Raw genomic sequence first — 23,049 nt, 5'->3', positions numbered from 1 at the left:
AAGGAGAAAAAATTCAAAGGCCTGGAATCTAAGGGGTTTCCAATCAATTAGGGAATGGCTGAACAAACTGTATATGAATATGATGGAATGATACTATGCTGTAAGAAATAACAAAAGGCATTTTTTTCAGAGAATCCTGGGTAGTATGAACTAATGCAGAGTGAAGTACATAGAATTCAGGGAACAATTCATGATAGCTAATATTTATATAGTACTCACTGTGCTAAGTGCTTTACAATTATTGTTTTATTTTCTCATTCAATCCTCACAACAACACTGTCAGGTAGGTGTTATTATTATACTCATTTTACAGGTGGGGAAACTGAGACAAAAAGAGATGAAGTGACTAGCTTAGGGTTACACAGTTAGTAAGTGACTATGGCTGACTTTGAACTCAGGTCTTTCTGACTCCAGGTCAGAAGCTCTATCCACTCTGCCACTTGGCTGCCCTTGGACATGGATAACTAAACTGAAAAGAAAAATAACTCTGAAAAACTTAAGAACTCTGATCAATACAATGACCAAGCCTGTCTCAAATGGACCTATGGTGAACCATATTATCCACCTTGCAACAGACAGGTGATAGACTCAAGGCACAGCAACAGACACACATTTATAGACATTGACACTATATGGAATCATTTTGCTCAACCATGTTTATTTGTTGTAAGGGTTTTTCTTATCTTTTTTTTAAATTGAGGAGAGGAGGTTTGTTGAGAAAGGATAAGTTAGTAATAGTAACGTCAAAAAAAAAAGGAAGAAGGCAAACACATTTTTAAGTGCACAGAAGAAAACAAAAGGAAGGCCACAGAACGTCCAAACAAGATGGTTTTGAAAGTATTTTGTGGAATTTCTTACATAGCTTAAAAAAATGAAGCAGCATATAAAGTATTCTTTGGTTTTGTATATAATCCCCTTTTTGTGTTCTGTTGTGCACATAGAAATGCTCTTTTTTGAAGGGTATTTAAATTCAGAATAAAAATATCAAACTCTTGATGAACTATATGTGGTCATCAGAGTTCATCTTCTAACGTAGACTGGCTTCCCCCTTACCTAGCTGTGTATTCTCACTAGCTGTGTCATCTCAGAAAAAAGTAATTTCATTTCTCTGAGTCTGTTTTCTCATAAAAAACTTGAACCATCTTGCATTTATTTGTATTGATTATCTTCCCTATTAAGTACATATTTCTATAGGTACTTGTCTCCTTTGATAGAATGGAAGCTTCTTGAGGGCACAGGACCATTTCATTCTTTCTATTTGTAGCCCATAGTGCCTGGTATACAGTAGTCACTCAACAAATGCTTGTGGTTTGATTGCTTTGTTGGGATGATGGAAACTGAGAAGTTCAGTACTGGCAGAGCGCCAGAGACAGAGAGGTACAGGAGAGGTTTTCAATCTTACTTCAAAGTTGACATGTCCATTTGGAAGACGGTTGGCACATCCTTCATTCAAAAAGTATATGTCTTTGATTAGCAGGCTGAAGAAAGGAATGACTATCTGTAAAGGAAAGGAGAGAGGAGTCAGTTTTACTCAGAATTTTCCATCAGAAAGAGAGAGTCAGCTGACAGAAAAAAAGTTACTGAAACTTTTCTACCTCATGCAACAGAAGGTTGACAACAAGCTGCTGTCAAAATTCATTTGCTCTCATAAATTACAGCCAAATGCTGCAACAATGACGATCATGCCTTGTGTACAGCACTTCAGAGTTTATAAATCACCTTCCATCCATCATCTCAGTAGCTCCTCATAGTGACCTTAGAATCAGAATGGCTACAAACCTTTTAGAGTCTGGACAAACATCAGAAATGTCAACCAGGGGAAGCAGCATCAAAATACCCTTAAATCTACCTTTTTTTTAAAAAATTAAAATTTTTTAGTTTAAAATTCTCTCTTCCCTACTCTCTTCCCCACCTATTGAGAAGACAAGAAATGTGATACCTATTATACATATGGTTATGCAAAACATATTTCCACATAAGCCATGTTGTAGATGGAAAATGAAAGAAAAATAAACAAAGAGGGAAAAAGTATGCTTCAATATGTACTCTCTCTGGAGGTAGATAGCATTTTTTATCATGGGTCCTTTGAAATCATCATGGATCACTGACTGATGTACTGATCAGAATTGCTAAGTCTTTCACAACTGATTATTGTTACAATATTGTTGTTACTGTGTACAATGTTCTGGTTCTGCTCACTTCACTTTGTACCAGTTTATAGAAATCTTCCCAGCTTTTTCTAACACAACAGAATTCCATCAAAATCACATATCACAACTTATTCAGCCATTCTCCAATTGATGGGCATCCCCTTAATTTCCAATTCTTTGCCACCACAAAAGAGCTGCTATAAATATTTAAATCAACTTTTTATGAAAATTCAGTTGAGGTGAGGGGAACAGACCCAGAGATCTAGCAGGGCCACTCCACTATAGAGAACTCACTTGGAGCATGGTAGAAAGTGGGCATGTTTTGTATTCCATCTGGGAATTCCATCTTAACTAATTATTACTAAGCTAAGCTTAGCTGTTTCTACGCTGCTGAACAAGTAGAAGTGGTAGCTTTTCTTAATTTTACCAACCTCAAGCAAAGGTCCAGCTGCCCCACCCTAGTTATAGTTCTGCTCAGGAAGTAGGCAAGGGATTATTGTCTTTATTTGACAGTTGAAGAAACTGAGTCTTAGAAAGGAGAAAATGATATGTTCAGTTTCATATAAGGTTAGTCAGTGTCAGAGCTAGCACTTGGAAGTAGATTTTCTGAGTCTTAATAGATGAAACTGGTTCCCAATAATGACGAGGCTTCTGGGATATTCCTCCACCTTATCACTGGCTTTGGGGAATATGTTTAAGAAATGTATCATAAGCAAAAAAGGTTATAGAGCTTATAATGCAGTGTTTGTAAGTTCATTTATCTTCAGCCCACATGCTCTGAATAGGGATTTGCTTAAGGGATGTCCTCTTGGGCATTCAGGGACTTAAAGATTTAAAATTCTAAGGGACTATGGAGATCATATAATTCAACTCTTTAATTTTTTACTGATGAGGAAATTATGGCCTGGAGAAGCTGAATGAATGAATTTTATTGTTGAGTTGTTTGAGTCAGGTTTGACTCTTTGTAATCCCATTTGGGGTATTCTTGGCAGAAATACTGGAGTGGTTTGCCATTTTCTTCTCCAATTCATTCTACAGATTTGAAAACTGAGGCAAACAAGGTTAAATGACTTTGCCCAGGATCACACAGCTAGTAAATGTCTGAGGCAGGATTTGAACTCAGAAAGATGAGTTGTCCTGAAACTCTATCCACTGCCCAATGAATCAATAAAGCATCTTACTATGCGCAAAGTACTGTGCTATGTCCTGGGGATGCACACAGAAAAATAAGGCAAATACCACTCTCAGGGAGCCCATATTCTAATGAGTGAGACAATCCAGATGGGAAAGTTCTATGGTCCTTAGGGTACAGGGGCAAAACATGATAATGTTTCATCTCTGACTTCATTATTTAAAGTCACTATTTCCAGGGCTCTTGGGAACTTGTTAAGTGACACAAGTCACACAAGAAGTAAGTGGCAGTACTAGGATCTGAACACAGGTCCTCCAGCTTGTAATCCAGTATACTTGTCACTATAAGAACCTAGCACTCTATACTGTCTCCCTAAACCTGCCAGCCTGAGTATCTGCTCACAATTGGTCCTGGATATGTCCTCTGGGACTCTGCAACACAAGTCAAATTCTACCAGCCAAAGCATGTGAGATAGAGAAGGCCCAGGCAGGTCTGCCCTGCTGCCCATGATGCTATGAACATTCGCCTCCTAGCCTACTGTAATAATACCTTATTGTGTGTATCAGCAGGGAGAACAAAGTACACCTCTATAGACTCAGGTAAGAATGCATGGGAAATTCTGGGGGCCTGGGTAAAAGAGTGGGAGGCAGGAGGCGTAATAGATAGAGCACCAGCCCTAGAGTCAGGAGGACCTGAGTTCAAATCCAGCCTCAGACACTTGACACTTACTAGCTGTGTGACCCTGGGCAAGTCACTTAACTCCATTGCCTAGCGAAAAACAAAAACAAAAAAAAAGAGTGGGAGGCGGCCATCACAACTTGGCAATCAAGATTTGTGGAACCCAGACTGAGTGTACACAAGCTCTGGAGTCAGACGTTGTTGTTGTTTAATCATTTCAGTTATGTCTTACTCTTCATGACCTCATTTGGGGTTTTCTTGGCAAAGATACTGGAGTGGTTTGCCATTTCCTTCTCCAGTTCATTTTACAGATGAAGAAATTGAGGAAAACAGGGTTAAGGGACTTGACCAGGGTCACACAGCTAGTAAGTGTCTGAGGCCAGATTTGAACTCAGAAAAGTAAGTCTTTTTGACTTCAAACTCAGCACTCTAACCACTGTGCTGCCTAGCTGCCTAGCTGCCCCAGAGTCAGACAGTAGAGGTTCAAATATTGCCTCTGACACTTACCACCTGTGGAACCTTGGACAAGTCATCTAGTTTCCCTGGGCCTCAGTTTTCTCATGTATAAATTGATGATGATAATAAAGTATTTATATACTATTTTATGGTTTGCAAAGTGCTTCATATATATTATCACAATGCTGTGACACAGGTACTATTATTATTCCTATTTTACAGATGAGGAAATCAAAGCAGAGAGCAATTAATTTTTTAATTTTACAGATGGGGACTGAGTCCCAGAATGGGGAAAGGGCATGCCCAAGGTCACTCAGGTAGTAATGAGGAAAGTTGAGATTCAAACCCAGACTATCTGGCACCTAATCCTGCATTCTTTTCACTAAACCTCACTGGATTATTGACACCCCCAATGTGTTCATCTCTAAAACAATGACTGAAAAGTATTTTTTAAATTAATTTATTTATTTTTAGTTTTCAATATTCACTTCCACAAAATTTTGAGTTCCAAATTTTCTCCCTCTCTCCCCTGCCCCCATCCCAAGACAGTGTGCATTCTGAATACCTTTTCCCCTAATTTGCCCTCCCTTCTATCACCCCTCTTCTCTTATCCCCTTCCCCTTCTATTTTCCTGTAGGGCAGGATAGATTTCTATACCCCATTGCCTGTATCTTATTTCCCAGCTGCATGTAAAAACAATTTTTGACATTTGTTTTTAAAACTTAGGTTCCAAATTCCCTCCCTTCCTCCTTCCCCACCCACTCTCACTGAGAAGGCAAGCAACTCAATACAGGTTATACATGTGTAGTCATGCAAAACACTTTCATAATAGTCATGTTGTGAAAAACGAAATATATTTCCCTTCATCCTATCCTGCTCCCCCCATTTATTCTATTCTCTTCTTTGACCCTGTCCTTCCTCAAAAGTGTTCTGATTACCCCCTCCCTCAATCTGCCCTCCCTTCTATTATCCCTCTCCTCTTATCTCCTTCCTCCCTATTTTCCTATAGGGTAAGAGAGATTTCCATACCCAATTGAGTGTGCATGTTACTCCTTCCGTAAGCCAAATTCAATGAAAGTAAGATTCATTCTTTCTCTCTCACCTCCCCCCTTTACTGTAAAAGCTTTTTCTTGTCTGTTTTATGTGAGATAATTTACCCCATTCTACCTCTCCCATTTTCCTTCTCCCAGTACATTCCTCTCTTGTGCCTTACTTGTCTTTTTTAGATATCATCCTATCATCCCTTCATATTCAACTCACCCTGTGCCCTAATAATGAGAAAGGTCTCATGAGTTACAAATACCATCTTTCCATGTAGGAATGTAAACAGTTCAACTTTTACAAGTCCCTTATGATTTCTCTTTCCTGTTTACCTTTTCATGCTTCTCTTGAATCTTGTATTTGAAAGTCAGTTTTTCTATTTAGCTCTGTCTTCTCAAGAATGCATTAAGTTCCTCTATGTCATTGAATGTCAATTTTTACCCCTCATTGATTACATTCAGTTTTTCTGGGTAGGTGATTCTTGATTTTAATCCTCATTCCTTTGATTCTTGTCTGTAATCCTATCTCCTTTGATCTCCAGAATATTATATTCCAAGCCCTCTGGTCCCTTCATGTAGAAGCTGCTAAATCTTGGGTTATTCTGATTGTGTTTCCACAATACTTGAATTGTTTCTTTCTGGCTGCTTACAATATTTTCTCCTTGACCCGGGAGCTCTGGAATTTGGCTACAATATTCCCACTCTGATTAGCCACTTGATCTCCCCACCATGTGGGCTGAGAGCTCTGGCAGCGGCTGCCGCCCCAGGGCAGCCCAGGACTGAGGCCTGACTGACCTCCTCTCTCACCGAGGTCTGACAGATCTTTCCTACTGACCTTCTAAGTCATCTTTGGCATTTGTGGGTTGAGAAGTCTGCAAACCACCACAGTGATTCAGTCCCCTGAGGCCTGCTACAGGTTTGCTGAGGCCCGGTTCTTTGCCTGTGTGGCCCACGCTTAATTGTGCTCCTCTCCCAGTCTATCACAACAGACCTTTCCCATCAACCATCCAGGCTGTCTTGGGCTGGAAATTTGTTTCACTCTGTCTTTTTGTGGGTTCTGCTGCTCTAGAATTTGTTTAGAGTCATTTTTTACAGGTATTTGGAGGAGTTTGAGGGAGAGCACAAGCAAGTCACTGCTTTTATGCCACCATCTTGGCTCTGCCCCCTGAAAAGTATTTATTGCATGCCTAATATGTGCCAACCACTGCTAAGGGGAAATAAGTACAATAAGTATAAAATCAAGACAATTTCTGCCCTCAAGGAGTTTGAACTCTAATAGGGAAAGACAACACCTATGGGGAGCTAGGGCTGAAAAGAAGAGATGGCCAGGAAGCAATGTAGTGGTTTGGTTCCAGGCTTACCTATCAGAGTCCAGGGACCCAGGGAGCAACATAGGCAGCTTGCTTTGGAGGTGGCCAGGAAGTGTGGTGGCCTGGCTCCATCAGATAAGAAGGATTTGACAGCCAATCACAAATTGGAAATTGTGCTAAAATGGTATAAAGGGGAGACGGTTGAATTTAGAGTCAGAAGCGGGAATCAGCTAGGTGGTGCCATAGTGCACAGAATGCCAGGCCTGGAGTCAGGAAGACTCATCTTTCTGAGTTCAGATCTGGCCTCAGACACTTACTAGTTGTGTGACCCTGCTTGCCTCAGTTTTCTCATCTATAAAATGATCCGGAGAAGGAAATGGCAAACCACTCCAGTACCTTTGCCAAGAAATCCCCAAATGGGGTCATGAAGAATCGGACACGGATGAAATGACTGAGTAACAACAGCAACAATAGGAGTCAGAACACCTGGTCTTCGATCCCAGCTCTGCCACCCTGCGTGACCTCAGAGAAGTCACTTAACCACTCTGGGCCTCAGTTTTCTCATGTGTAAAATGAGAGAGTTAGGCTAGATGACCTTTAATCTCCCTCTCAGCCCTATATCTATGATACTATGATCCCTCGCCAATCCTTAGTTTCCCCAAGTATAAAAACAAGGAATTTGGACTAGATGGTCTCTTGGGGTCCTTGTGCTTCTAATGATCTACAGTCTGACTGCAGGCAGGCTTAATGAATAGTCAGTTTAGAAGAATCTACAACTACTCAGTTCTTTTCCATGGTAAGAGGGTTATTTGACACTTATATGGTTCAAATCAAGCTCCCACACTAGGAAATAGTGGCTGGGCCCCTGCTCTTGAACTTGCACAGTGATGTGGTGTCTGTAGCAGCCTCTACCCAAGACTTATTCTTCCTCTGCCTGCCTCCTAAGCCCTGTTTTAAAATTCGATGCACGGCCAACAGCCAGTGCTAATCTGTTCGTTCAAAAGCATGGCCCATCTGCATGTCAAATTAACTAATCAATTAGAGCCTTAAGTTATTCATCTCACAGGTTCTGCTCTGAAAAGCTACCCTGGGCTTTATCTCAATCTTTTGTGTGAAGCTCTTAAAAAAAAAAAAAGGCATTCAAATCCCAAACTCAACAGGCTGAGTAATTTAAAACTGCATTTGTTCAGGATTCTCAATAGCTACAAAAATTAATATTCTGAGATGTATACATTTGTTCAGTGGAGCTGAGCTAGTTAGAATCAGCACCTTCTGAAATTCTAATTCAAAATTCTGGTGATCTCTGAAATGAATGACAAATGATGGGCAATTCCCCCCTCCTCCCAAACAAACAAGCCAACGAACCCAAACCGAATTTCTTTGGGGTCAAGCATGATCTTCATAATTTTACAACATGCAGTTTTAACTGTTTTGTGACATTTGTTCTTTGTTGAAGTACATTGTTTACATTGCTGTAGTCATCTTGTGTATTATGTTCCTGGCTATGCTCACTTCACTTTGAATCAGTTCATGGAAGTCTTTCCAAACTTCTCTGCAGTCATCATGTTTATGATTTCTTATAGCACAGTAAAGGGCATCTAAGTGGTGCAGTGGATAGAGTGCTGGACCTGGAGTCAAGAAGACTCAAATTCTAAGTTCGAATCCGGACACTTACTAGCTGTGTGACCCTGGGCAAGTCACTTAACTCTGTTTATCTCAGTTTTCTCATGTGTAAAATGAGCTGGAGAAAGACACTATTCCAGTATCTTTGCCAAGAAAACCCCAAATGAGGTTACAAAGAGTCATACACACCTGAAAACAACGGAACAACAACAATAGCACAGTAATATTCCATTATATTCCTTACTATAATTTGCTTAACCTTTTTCCAGTTGATGGGTAGGTACTTTGTTTGCAGTTCTTTTCTACCACAAAAAATTCTGCTATAAATATTTTGAGGTATATGGGGCCTTTGTTCTTATCAACGACCTCCTTGGGATAGCAGAATCTCTGGATCAAAGGGCGTGGACATTTTATTTTATATGCATAATTCTAAATTGCATTTAGAATGGTTAGATTGATTCACAGCTCCACCAACAATGTACCAGCAAGCTTATCTTCCTACAACCTCTCCAACAATGACTATTCCCATCTTCATCTACATTTATATACATTGGGGCAAAAACAAAATGTCACCACAATCAGTTTACCTAGACACTCTGTCCCTCTAGCATGAGCATCTTCTATATTACCAGGCCTCTAGTATTCTTTTAATGATTCAGACAGCAGCTCCTGCCTTAGGCAGAATCACAGGATCATAAGAGATCCCAGAAGCCCTCCAGTTCAACTCATCCCTGACTAAGGGTCCCCTCTGCAACAACACTATCCCTTTACCTCATGCTGAAATCTTCTCTTCAGTGCGAATGCCCTGCTCCTCATTCTGCTCTCTGGAGCCAAGAAGAGTTCGTTTAATTGCTCTTCCTCATGATAACTTCTCAAATATTCAAACACAATTATCGATGACCATGTCCCTGCCATGTCTCCTCTCTTCTAGGCTGAACATCACCAGATCCTTCAACTGACCCTCCTAAGACATGGTCACTCTTACCATCTTGGCTGCCTTCTCCGGACCTATTGTTCTAGCCTATCTAGATCTTTCTGGATCCTGACATTGAACAATAGCTATTCTTCCAGCTCTGGGTCATCTGAAAATGGACAAGTGGTGTGGTGTGGTGTGGTGAAAGGAGTGCTGGATTTGAGCCTGGGTTCAAATTCCAGTTCTTCTACTTGCTATGGTAGATAAGTAGTCACTTAACCTCTCTGACTTTCAGTTTCCTCATCTATAAAGTGTGGGTAACAATAATTACACTAGGGGAGAGAAGGAAATAAGCCCATAATATGCCAGATATTTTGCTAAATGCTTTACAAATATTATCTTTTTTTTGGATCCTCACAACAGCCCTGTGAGATAGGTGCTATTATTATCCCCATTTTACAGTTGTGGAAACAGGTAGGCAGAGATTAAGTGACTTGCCTAGGGCCACACAGCTAGTAAGTGCTTGAGGTCAGATTTGAACTTGCCTCTTCCTGATTTTAGGCCCAGTGCTCTATCTACTATACTACCTAGCTGCTTTCTTCACTACCAAACTCACAGGTTTGTTGTGAGGAAAGTGTTTTGTAAACCTCATGGTATTATAGAAAAATGTAAGCTATTATTCTATGTCTTCATCCAAGTTGTTGATTTGAAAAAAATAAGTTCAAAATCATAGGACTGAAACCTGATCTACTCCTTTAGAGACCTCCTTCTAAGCTGGCATTGATCCATTAGATGAGTCATCTAGTGCAATCCTCTCATTTTTCAGATGAGGAAACTGAAGCCCATGAGGTTAAATGACTTGATCGAGATCACACAGACAGTAAGTGGCACGGCAGATTTGAACCTCAGGCCTTTGACTCCAAATCCAGGACTATTTCCACTAGAACAGCCTCCTAATGATTACTCTTTGAGTTTGGTTGTTCAACCAACACCCCAAGAGCAAGATATCACCAAGGCTCAGTAACTTCGTCTTTTATTAGCAGGTTCTATTGCCCCTTTGTGTTCTCCCCATGCTGTTCCCAAAGTGATCTTTTGAAGGCATAGGTATAACCACATCAGCATAGCCAGGTGGCACAGTGCCAGGCTGGGAATAAGGAAAACTCATTATCATGAATGAAAATCCAGCCTCAGACACTTATGAGTAACCCTGGGCAAGTCAATTAACCCTGTTTGCCTCAGTTTCCTCATCTGTAAAATGAGCTAGAGAAAGAAATGCCAAACTACTCCAGTATCTTTACCAAGAAAACTCCAAATGGGATCATGGAAAGTCAGACACAACTGAAATGACTCAAAAACAGCATGACCACATCATTTTTCTATTCAATAAATTCCATTGATTCCTTATTTATTCTGGGGTCAAACACAAATTCCTCCGTTTAGTACTTTAGTAATTCCTCTGTTTAGTCCTTTCTAATCTGGCTCTGACCTGCTTTTTCTAGTATTAATATACATTATTACCCATCCCACACGCTATGGTCCACCAAATTGGTTTTCTTGCTGTTCCTTACACAGGATACTACATTTTTTATCTCCATATTATTGTAGGGGCTGGACATTCCATGCCTGGATGCACAGAATTGGTTGTTGTCCTTTGTTCTCAAAGAGGACCAAAATGACATCACTATTCTAGAATGATGTTACAGTGTGATCGACTGTGGCTGATCAGCCCAAAAGAAGCTTGGCATGTTCTACCACAGATCTGACACAAATAACCCATGTGAATGTTTGGGTGGATTCTCTAAATTTGTGCATCTAGCATTACTTTTGACCTTACACATTAAGCTTTTCTAGAGCCCTTCCCTCCAATTATCTTGTGTTTCTTTTGTATATTTCTTGTAGATACTTATATATGTGTGTGTGTTTTCCTCTAATAGAATATAAGATCCTTGAGGGCAGGAGTTATTTAATTTTTGTCTAAGTTTCATAGATTGGTAGGTAGGTGATACAGTGGGTAAAGTGTTAGGCTTGTAGTCAGAAAGACTTGAGCTCAAATCTGGCTTCGGACATTTATTAGCTGTGTGACTATAGGCAATTAACTTAACCTTTGTCGCTTCAGTTTCCTCATCTATAAAATGGGAATAATAATAGCACCTATCTCCCAGGGTTGTTATGAGGATAAAATGAGATAATATCTGTAAAGCAAACCTTAAAGTGTTATATAAATGCTACTTATCATTATTAATTACTATTATCGTTATGATCATACCTAGGGTCTAGCACAACACTTTGCACATAGGAGACCCTTAATAAGTGTTTACTGATTGGCTGATTCATGACTTACATTCAAGTCATTCTTAACTGAATACTACATTTCCTCTTCACCAGGATACAGAGAGTTTTTACTTGGTCCCCATCCCTGTGTACCCGAGTACCACCGTGGGATAGTGGATCCCTGGATTTGGAGTCAAAAAGACCTGGATTCAAATCCCACCTCAGATACTAGCTCTCTGGGTAAGTCACTAATTCCCTCTCAGACTCAGTTTCCTCACCTATAAATATCAGGGATGATAACAGCACCTACCTCACAGAGTTATCATGAGACTGCAATGAGATTATGTATGTGTGTATGTATATGTATGTAAAGTTCTTTGCGGACCTATAAATGCTAGCTATTATGAGTTAAAAACAAGTTAGAAGGAAAAAGGAAGTGACTATACATAGGGATATAGGTACCTGAGGTAGGAATACTTGCTCCAGAGGATCATGTTAGATGGGGATGGATTTTTTTGCCCAGTGGTACTGAAATTAGAGGGCAGCTAGGTGTTACGGTAGATAGAGTACTGGGTCTGAAGTCAGGAAGACTCCTCTTCCCAAGTTCAAATCCAGCTCCAGGCACTTAGTAGCTGTGTGACCCTGGGAAGTCACTTTACCCTCAGTTTCCTTATCTGTTAAATGAGCTGGAGAAGGAAATGGCAAACCACTCCAGTATCTTTGCCAAGAAAACCCCAACTGGGGTCACAAAGAGTCAGATACTACTGAATAACAGCTAAGATTAGGGGAAGGGAACAATAACACTCGTTATGTGTCAGGCTCTATGCTAAGCACTTTATAATCATTATCTCATTTGAACCTCACAACAACCCTAAAGAGTAGGTGCTATTGTGATCCCTATTTAATAATTAAGGAAACTAAGCCACACAAATGTCAGAGGCTGGGATTTGAACTCAGGTTTTCCTGACCCCAGCACTCTATCCACTGTGCTATACAGCTGCCTCCATACCATGTATGAGTCTCTATTTGACTGAGAAAGTGGGTTAAAAAATATGACTTTGTTCTCCCTGGCCAAGATGACTTAGGACTAACGTCATGGCATATTGGAAAACACCTGGGGGTCAAAGTCAGGACAATGGGAGCCAGGCCATCTTTAACCTTCTTCTTTAACCTGGGTCAAGCTATTGGGCCTCAATTCCCCCATCTGTAAAATGAGAAGGCTAGATAAGGTCCCTTTCATCCCTAAATCTATAGTCCTTTCAAGGGGAACTCATTATCTCCTGGGATATCCCATGATATTTTGTGGCAGCTCTAATTGTCAGGAAGTTTTTCTCAACACTGAGCCAAATTTTCCTTGTTATTACTTTCTCCCACTGTTCCTCCTGTGGCCCTCTATGGTCAAACAGGACAAGTCTCACCCTTCTTTACCTGGAGAACCCTTCAAATATTTGAATAAAGCTAGGACATCTCCCCTTCCCCTAACTCTTCTCTTCTCCAGGCTGAAGTGCCCTGGTCCTTCCAAGCAATCCTTCACTAACACGGCTTCAGGGGATTCTGAGGATAGCAGAGGGACTGAGAAGAAGGCCTTCCAGAACCTCCTAGTATCTCCTGCTCTCAGACTCTCATGATCAACCATGACTGCTCCAGGTGTCTGGAGGGAGAAGGGGACACATGTTTGCAGAATAAAGTGGGTCACAGGGTAGACAAGTGAAGCCCATTGTGTAGAGATGGCCCATTCGTGAATCACTGAAGAGGAAAAATTGAAATTCTGGCCCCAGATCCCTTCTGACAGTTAAAGACACCAGCTGGTTCTGCATGAGACTGTAAACAAATTTGCTGAGCGAGGAGACTCCTAACTCACTGGGCATGAGGTCACCTGAAGTGGAGGTTCAGAATTTCCATAGGGGCTTTGTCCTATTATCTTTTCAAGGGGGAGAAATGAAACCACACAGTTTGCCGCAGACTTTCTTATGCCATGATAGGTATCAAATGGGAAAGTGACAAATATCTCTAGAAGCATGGTGTTACTCAAAGGGAAGGGCTTTGCTACATATAGATCAGTGGGACCATTTAAAACTGGGGGGAAATCATACTAGGCCCCAATTCCTCTCCACTCCTTCCTGCCTTGATGAGACCACTGGGGGAAGCTGAAAGGACAAAATGAATAAATCATCTGCAGGTAGTGTCAGCCAAGGGTTAAGCCTTGGTACTCAGATCCACAGCTCCTTTGCAGGGCCTAAGCTGGAATTGTCAAACCTGGTGGCTCTATCTAGGTTGGTCAGAGCTCATATAGAAGGATGATAGATTTAAAGCTGGACCTTAGAGGTAGAGTACTACCCTCCTCCCCCATTTTACAGATGAGGAAAGTGAGGCTCAGAGGTTAAGTGACTTTCTCAGAGTCACACTGCTAGTAAATGTCTGAGACAGGATTCAAACCTCTATCTTCCTGACTCAAGTCCAGGACTCTTAATCTACCGTACCATGTTGCTGTTAAAGTGTGCAAAAGAGTTTCTTCAGACCAATTCTGTGAGGTAGGTCCTGCAGGACTGAGTTTCCTGATTTTTCAGATTGGGAAATTGAGGTTGAGAAAAGCAAAGTGAGGATGCTCCAGTGGAAACAGTGCTGGATTTGACCTTGGGAGATCTAGGTTAGACTCAAGGCTATGTCATGTACTACTATCTGACTGTAGGCAAGTCATTTTCTCTTCTCTGGCCCTCAGTTTCCTCATCTGTAAGGTGAGGAGATTGGACTAGATGGTCTCAAAGGTCCCTTTCCAATGTAAGTTCTATGATTCTATGGATTTCCTCAGTCACCCAGCTAGTAAGTATCAGAGCTGAGAATCAAACGCAGGTCTCCTGATTCCAAACCCCGGGCTGTCCCCACTCAGCTTGACCACTCCATGGAAATCCAGCCCCCCAGCACTTGCCATGGATCTTTATTTGCTTCAGGTCTCATGGATAGGGTGGCTTGGAGCAGTTCAGTCCTCCCTCACACTTACCTTCTCTCTGTTGCTGTGGGCAGTGAGAGATCTATGGGCTGCCCCCCTCAGAGCTGTCCGGTAGTTATAGAAATTGCCCGTGGGGTCCATCTGGTGCTGCAAACGTAACCGGAAAACATCCTATTTACTCCAGCAACATGCCTGGGCGGTTGGGTTTGCTTATAGCTTAAAAAGGCAGTGCTTAAAGCACATTCAGAGACCATAGTCAGGGTGCAGGGCCTCCTTTCTCTTTACCTCAAGGATGAAAAACTTGGCTGTCTTCACTTTGGACCATGTCTTCTTTAGCCTGGAGACAGGGCTCATGTTCATGCCGGCTGGAAGAGAGACATGAGGGAGAGGAAAAGGGGGTGGCTCAGTTGCCTGCCTCCTCTTCCTCGCCCCCAGGTAAACGCCACATTTAGAGGCAGCTACTCACAGATGATTGCCATCAGTGAATTGAAATTCCCAATGTTGAAGCACTCCCGAGCCACATCGATGAAGAACTCAATCACCTGAGCTCTCTGCTTCTTTTTGGCCGGCTAAAGAAAAGCAAAGACAGGAGCACCAGCTGTCAGGAGTGTAAGACTAGATCCCTAAGGCCAATTAGAAAATGGCATCTTCTGCATACTACCTGTGTGGCCTTGGGCAAGTTATTCAGCCTTTCTGGACCTAGTTTCTAATTAGTGAAGTAGATGGAGCTCTAAAGTCTTTTCAATGAATTTGGGACTACCATGGCTCTTAACAGAGATAATGGTTCATTGAACACCGGCAGGCAAGGCTAGCAGAATCTGGACGCCTTCTGTTGTGGTCAAATTAGGCTTCTGGGGGCTCTTTGCTTATTGATGCAAAGACTCATTCCTGGGCTTGCTTATTCCTGGACCCTGAGGGGCAGAATAGGACAGGGTTGGGGGTGGGGTGGGTTTCCTCCAGTGGTGGAGCCGGTTTGCTTACCATGCAGATTTCAGTTGCCACAAGGTAACACAGACGGTTGAACCATTTCACGTAGGCTTCAAGGTTATTTGTTTTGTTCTGGTCACTGAAACAAGACTAGAATGAAGATGCATGTATTATTTTGAGATGCTGGCACTGTTTAAAACACAGAGGCAGGAGGAGTGATGATGATGGGTACACATTGAGGATGTGATCAAGGGGGACCACCTCAGGGAAGAATTTAGAGTAGATGAAATAGGGGTGGGGGAGGAGGTGATGCAGGAATAGAGAAGAAGCTGATGAACCTACAATATGCAGTCATTCGTTCAATAAGCATTTATTAAGCACCTATTTTCCATTGTGCTAGGCCCTTGAGATACAAAGACAAAAAACCAAAACAGCCCTTGACCTCAAGAAGTTTGTGTTTAATTACAGCACAATGGAAGTATCTCTAACTCTGTGCTCATTTCTATTAAACCTAAGCCAACGTGAAGGCTTGATTGCATGACTCTCAGCTCAGTTTTAACCTTAACCCTTCCTTCATCTTCGTCCCACTTCAACTCCATTTTCTCTCCTCCTCTCCCTGAGTTCCTTCCTTTCAATGTAAATGTGGGACTTCATTCCACCATTGGGACTTTCACCTTTACCCTAAATCTATTTGGGTCTTTAAATTAGAACTGTTCTGCTTAGCTCTAGAGGGCCAAATAAGAAGATGGAAGATGCAGAGGGGCATATCAGTCTGAATGTCAGGGAAACAACAAAATGAAACAACAAGAACAAAACACCTTCCTAACTCTATAAACTACCTCAAAATAGAATGGGCTGCCTTGGTAGAGGGTAATCTGGATGACCACTTGTTGGGATGCTTGTTCAGGAATGGCTTGGACTCGATTGCTACTAAGATGCATTCTAATTCTGATGTTATTATTTCACCTTATTCTTCCATGTCTTTGACTTAACAGAAGCTTGGCTTCCCTTAGAGACTGACATATCCTTGCTCCATAGGGATCGCACCTTCTCCCAGTCACACGGACTCAATTTTACCTTCACATTTCTTGTAAACTTTTGTCTTCACTCACATAACTACCATCCAGTTTAGTCCCTCTCCCTTAGATGATCAAAACCCCTCCTAATTGGCCTCCCTCTCTCAGGTCTCAGCATTCCAGTCCATCCTATACACTGCTGCCAAATTTAATTTTTCACAAATACAGATTGGACCATGTGGCTCCCCTGCTCAATCAACTCCAGTGGCTCCCTATTGCCTCTAGGACAAACATATAAACTTCTTTGTTTAGCTTTTAAAACCCTACTCAACCTAGCTTCCAGTTATCTTTCTAGCTTCAATGGATACTACTCCCCCTCCTGTACTCTGGAATCCAACTAAACGGGTTTTTTCTCTGTTCCTCACATATGATAATCCATTTCCCATTTTTGTGCCTTTTCACTAGCCATCCCACACGTCCATAATTCACTCCTTCTTTACCTCTGCCTCATAGGGATGCCCTCTTGCTTTAAGACACAGCTCAAACACTATCTTCTTTGTGAAATTTTTCTTGATCTCTGCAAATGCTAGTGTCCCCCAAACTACTTTGTATTTAATGATTTTGTATTTATTCATTTTATATTTATTTAGTATTTACACACACACACACACACACATATATATATACATATATATATATATACTTATGTTTATTTGGTATATACTTATATGTACCTATTGCCTCTGCCATTAGAATGTAAGCTTCTTGAGGGGATCCTGGTTTCTATCTTTTATTCTTAGTGTTTGTATCCCCATCACTTAGACACAGTGCCCTAGTAGGAACTTAATACTTGTTGATTGATTGGGTGTCCACACGTGAGACCACCTCCCTCACCCTAAGACCTGTGAGGTCTTGGGTTTTGACTCTGTTCATTCTCTGACCACAGCCTCATCTCACCTGCCACCTCTCCCATAGTCACTCAACCAAAATCTACTGGTTTTTTCTTTGCTGCATCTATAGGACTGATTCCTTTTTGGCCATTCCTACTGTCCTGCTAATCTTGTCTACGCTCTTTACTTGAGTTACTGAAGAGTAACTGCTCTCCTCGTGTCCAGTCTTTCCTCTTTCAGTAATGTCAGCACGCTCTTATCAGGTTACTTTTTGTCTAAAATGCCACTTTGACCAAGATTAGGAGGGGTGCAGAAAACTGGGAAATAATTTTTACAAGTGTCTCTGATAAGGGACTCATTTCTAAAATATATAGAGAACTAAGTCATATTTATAAGAATATAAGTCATTCCCCAATTGATAAATGGTCAAAGGATATGAACAGGCAATTTTCAGATGAAGAAATTAAAGCTATCTATAGTCATATGAAAAAATGCTCTAAATCACTATTGATTAGAGAAATGCAAATCAAAACAACTCTTAGGTACCACGTCATACCTGTCAGATTGGCGAACATTACAAAATAGAAAAATTATAAATGCTGGAGAAGATGTGGGAAAACTGGAACACTAATGCATTGTTGGTAGAGGTGTGAACGGATCCAACCATTCTGGGGAGCAATTTGGAGCTATGCCCAAAGGGCTATAAAAATGTGCATACCCTTTGACCCAGCAATACCACTTCTGGGATTGTATCCCAAAGAGATCATAAAAATGTGAAAAGGACCCACATATACAAAAATATATATAGCAGCTCTTTCTGTGTGGCAAAGAATTGGAAATTGAGAGGATGCCTATCAATTGGGGAATGGATGAGCAAGTTGTGGTATATGAATGTAATGGAATACTATTGTGTTATAAGAAATGAAAAACCTGGAAAGACTTGTATGGACTGATGCTGAGTGAAGTGAGCAGAACCAGGAGGACGTTATACACAGTAACAGCCATGTTGTGTGATGACTAACTTTGATAGACTTAGCCCTTCTCAGCAATGCAAGGATCTAAGACATCTCCAAAAGTCTCATGATGGAAAATGCTATCCACATCCAGAGAAAGAACTATGGAGTTTGAATGCATATCAAAACATACTATTTGCTCTTTTTTTTCTTCTGTTTTGTTTCTTCTTTCTTGTGGGTCCTCCTATTGGTTCTAATTCTTCTTTACAACATGACTAATGTGAAAATATGTTTAATAGGAATGTACATGTAGAGCCTATGCCAGATTGCACACTGTCTTAGAGAGGGAGGAAGTGGGGGGGGATTTAAAACTCAAAAGCTTATGGAAGTGAATGTTGAAAACTAAAAATAAATTAATTTTTTAAAAAATGCCACTTCATTCAAGTCTCTGCCTTATTTGGTGACTTATTCACTGAACAAACATTTACTGAGTGCCCAACTCTGTGCAAGGCTTTGTGCTACTGGATAAGAAGGATACAGTGATGATAAAGATAGAAGGCTTACCCTTAAAGAATTTACTATCATAGTGGGGAGATAAGAAAAGAACACAAATAGGTAATAAAGATAAGTCCCATTGTGATAACCACAACAGAGAGGTCCCACTGTATCTCTGTGCCAGTCAGTGGTTCTCAAAGTTTTCAAACTCAGGATCCCTTTATGCTCTTAAAGATTACTGAGGACCTCAAAGAGCTTTTGTTTTATTTCACAAATATCTATTGATACTTGCCACATTGGAAAATTAAAAATTTTATTAACTCATTTATTAACTGGTCATTTAAAAATTTTATAAACTCATTACATAGCAATAAATCCATTCTGTTATATAAATAACATATTTTTATGAAAAACGTATTTCCCCAAATCAAGAAATTAGTGTGATAAGTGGCATTGTTTATACTCATTTTTTGCAAATCTCTTTAATGCTGGCTTAGGTTTAAGAGGAATGAGCATAAAGTCAGAAGTACTTCTGGACTAGAAAACAACTGGATTCTCCTATCTCCTCCTGTAATCTGTTGCAATACATTAAGTTGAAGTATATGAAGAAAATTCAGTCTCAAATAGATACTTTGATGGAAGGAGGAAGAGTATTTTAATAGGCAAATAACAGTATAATTCTGAAGACAGTTTTGACCTAGAGGACCCTCTGAATGGGTCTCAGGAACCCTCGGGAGTCCATGAACCACACTTTGAGAACTACTGCACTATAAGAAGAGAAAGGAAAGTGAAGACAACTTCTGACTGATGAGACCAGGGAAGGTTTCATGGAGGAGAAGACTTTTGGGTTAGTCCTTGGAAAATGGGCAAAATTTCAGCAGGTGAAGACTGGGGATGGAAGGTAGGGAATAGAAAAGTGGGAGGAAGGAGAGTCCTAGAAGGAGGGAATAGAATGCAACTGATGTATTCAAGACTGTCAAATTATCCAATTTGGTTGAAGCAGTTCAGTGAATAAAGGAAGGTAGTGAGAAATAAGACTTGAAAAGTAGGTTGAGGCTAAACTGTAGAAGGCCCCCAGGTTAGAGAGTTTGGGGCTTTCTATGATATATAATCACGAGTCATTGAAGGTTACGATACTCTGCAGTATAGCAAACCTGTATCTGATTTGTATCCATATTTCCCCCCTACCAACTAGGTGGCACAGTGGTCAAGACTTGAGTTCAAATGTGACCTCAGATACTTAATAGAAGTGACCCTGGGCAAGTTACTTAATCTCTGCTGCCTCAGTTTCTTCAACTATAAAATGAGGATAATAATAGCACAACCTCTCTCCCAGGGTTGTTGTGAGGAAAAACTGAGATATTATTTGTAAAGTGCTCTTCAAACCATAAAGCACTGCCTGAATGCTAACTATTACTATTAGTACTATTGTTATTGTTAATATTGTGGTTCCCAGGTGGTGAGCTCCATAAAGGCAGAAACCATATGATTAAGAGAGATCAGAAGATCACAGATGCCATGCTTTACTCATCTTTGTATCTCCCCTGTGACCAACACAGGGTCCTGAATGTAACAGAGACTCAGGAAACATTTCTTAAGTGAATGAACAAATGAATAGTGTTAATTTTAATGTCTAGTGCTTTCAGTAGGTCTTTATCCTTTTTTTGTATTTGTATGTATCTTAAAGTAGCCACTAGAGGGCAACTGTGTACACAAACGATTTAATTTAAAGTGAAATTGATTTTCTTTTTTAAGAGCAAGTGTTAGGGTTAGGGTTAGGCTGGGGGACTAACAAGATCAATGAGACAGAGGTCTAAGGGGCCCTAAAGGTCATCTAGTCCAAACCCAACATTTTACCGATGAGGAAACTGAGGCCCAGTTTCAACACTCCGTTATAACAAGAGAATCACAGAACATCAGCCTGGAAGGGCCATTAGAGGATCTAGGTAACGCTCTCAGGAGGGAAACCGAGGCCCAGAGTGGGGAGAGGATGGTCCAAGATCCCACATCCCAGTGTCACAGTGTATGGAGAAATGGGCCTGGAGTCAGGAAGACTTGAGTTTTAATCCTACCTTGGACATGTACTAGCTGTGTGGCCCTGGGTAAGTTACATCTCAATCAGTTTTGGTTTCCTAATCTGTGAAATGGGGATAATAATAGCCCCTACGTCACGAGGTTGTTGTGAGAATCACATAAGATCACATTGGTAAAGCACTCAGCCCAGTGCCTGGCGCAGTAGGTGATTAATAAATGTTCGCTCCCTTCTCTTCCCCTTCCCTAGTGGCGGACCTAGGGATAGGACTGAAGTTAAGACGCAGATACACCATGCTACCTTTCCAGCTCAATGACTGAGCTTCTTTCTGTGCAAATGTCTTCTTTATAAGGTGTTGAAGGGGACAGGTACCGTCAGGGTTACTATGGTTGTGACTGCAGGTCTTTACACACTGACATGAGGCTCCTTCTGCTCCTAGGCCATATCTACTTCCTAGTCCTACCCCAAACAGCCTACTTTTCTCTGGGTCAGAAATCTACCCGCATAGCATTTATATTGTGCTTTGAGGTTCACAAAGCACTTAGCTACTTTACCTAATCTGATCCTCACAACAACCCCACGAGGTAAATGCTTTTATGATCCCCGTTTTATAGATGAGGCTGAGAAAGGGTCACTAACTTGTCTAGGGTTCCATGGCTAATACATGTCTGACACGGGATTCAAACTCAGGCCTTCTGACTCTTAAGTCCAATGCTCTATCCACTGTGTCACCTTGTTGCCCACCAAAATATCAGAGCTGGAAAGGTCCTCATAAATCATCTAATTCAACCCCTTTATTTTATAGATGTGAAAACTGAGACCCATGAAATAAATGAGTTGCTGACTAAAATCCAGGTGTCTTGATGCCTAGCTAGTCTGAGGTTCTTCTCATTGCATCATGCCTAGGATACAGAGTCTTGTGACACATAGACATAGAGGTCAATATGACCCTAGGATGTTTTGCTCCCATGGAACAAGTTGAAGTGATAGTTCCAAGGTCCTTTTCCTAGAACATGAGTTCTTAACCTTTTTTTTTGTACTATGTAGCCCTTTGGCAGAAACTTATGGTCCCTTTCTCAGAATAATATTATTAAATGCATAAAACAAAGTTGATAGAATTATAAAAGAAACCAATTACAGTGAAACATAATAATGATGATGATAGCTAGCATTTACATAGCCCCTACCATGTGCCAGGCACTGTGTTAAGCACTTTATAAATATTATTTCATTAGATCTTCACAACAACCCTGAGAAGCAGGTATCCCCATTTTACAGATAATGAAACTGAGGCAAACAGATGTTAAGTGACACAGTTAGTGAATGTCTGAGGCTGGATTTGAACTCAGATCTTCCTGACTCCAGACTCGACACTCTATCCATTGAGTCACCCTGATAGGTATCAAAATATTTAAAAGATAAGTTCATAGACACCGAGTTAAAAAACCCTTTCCTAAAGAAATCTACAATTCCTATGACAAGGCCTTGTACAAAATAGAGACACTAATATTATTATTTGGGGGGGGGAGGGGAGGAGAAAGAGGAAGGAAGGAATGCCCTCTTACCTTTGTGCTGTCCAAAGAATCTTTATGCACAAAAGCCTGGACAAATTCTTCAGGTCCAATGTGACTCAGCCTTTCCTGGAAAGAGAAGGAGAAGCAGAGGAGCCCCAGGGCTCAGGACTGATAGAGCCAGGGTCACCGATGCTGACACCACTGTCGGACTCAGAAATCTTTGTGCAGGCCATGTGCCCCGCACCACTGTCCTCTCAACTTCCTGTGTCCAGTCTGATCAATCTGGAAACAGGCATTAGGGAAAGCCTCTCATTTACCCTCATGATCTGCCAAGATTAGCCTGGGCCTCATTTACCGTATGCTGGGGGTGGGCGTAGGGCTGGGAAGGAGCAGCCTGTGCTCCCAGGCCAGCTGCCTGCCCACATTTGCACCACCCTGCTGCCCAGACAGACACAGACAGGTTTCTGAGCTGACCAAGCCAGTGACCACTTTAGCAAATCTGTTACTTCATCATCATCATTATCAACAACCACAGATTTATTTTTATAGAGCATTTATATCATATATAATATATATTTATAATTTCTATTTATAGAGCATTTTACATTGTAGTGGAGGTTGAATGAACTAGGGGAGGAGCACTGCAGAGGTTGAGATGGCCTACAGCAGATATGTTAAATATGCTGCCCCAAGGCTCCTGAG

General features: G+C 41.1%; 1 protein-coding gene across 1 annotated transcript in view; it reads right to left on the bottom strand.

Annotated features, from left to right (window-relative positions):
• RASGEF1C (RasGEF domain family member 1C) overlaps positions 1–23,049 on the bottom strand; it is an 81,464-nt gene that overhangs the window by 9,804 nt on the left and 48,611 nt on the right. Inside the window, exons 5-10 of the mRNA XM_027867183.1 lie at positions 22,399–22,473; positions 15,502–15,597; positions 14,987–15,089; positions 14,806–14,885; positions 14,572–14,667; positions 1,403–1,498 (exon numbers count right to left, since the gene is read on the bottom strand). Coding sequence (XP_027722984.1) covers positions 1,403–1,498; positions 14,572–14,667; positions 14,806–14,885; positions 14,987–15,089; positions 15,502–15,597; positions 22,399–22,473 — 546 coding nt within the window. The remainder of the gene's footprint in view (positions 1–1,402; positions 1,499–14,571; positions 14,668–14,805; positions 14,886–14,986; positions 15,090–15,501; positions 15,598–22,398; positions 22,474–23,049) is intronic.

The sequence above is a fragment of the Vombatus ursinus genome, unplaced genomic scaffold (assembly GCF_900497805.2).
Source record: "Vombatus ursinus unplaced genomic scaffold, bare-nosed wombat genome assembly UNPS02014785.1, whole genome shotgun sequence".
Lineage (NCBI taxonomy): Eukaryota > Metazoa > Chordata > Mammalia > Diprotodontia > Vombatidae > Vombatus > Vombatus ursinus.
The sequence above is the reverse complement of the archived record's forward strand: the minus strand, read 5'-3'. Positions and strand labels throughout refer to the sequence as shown.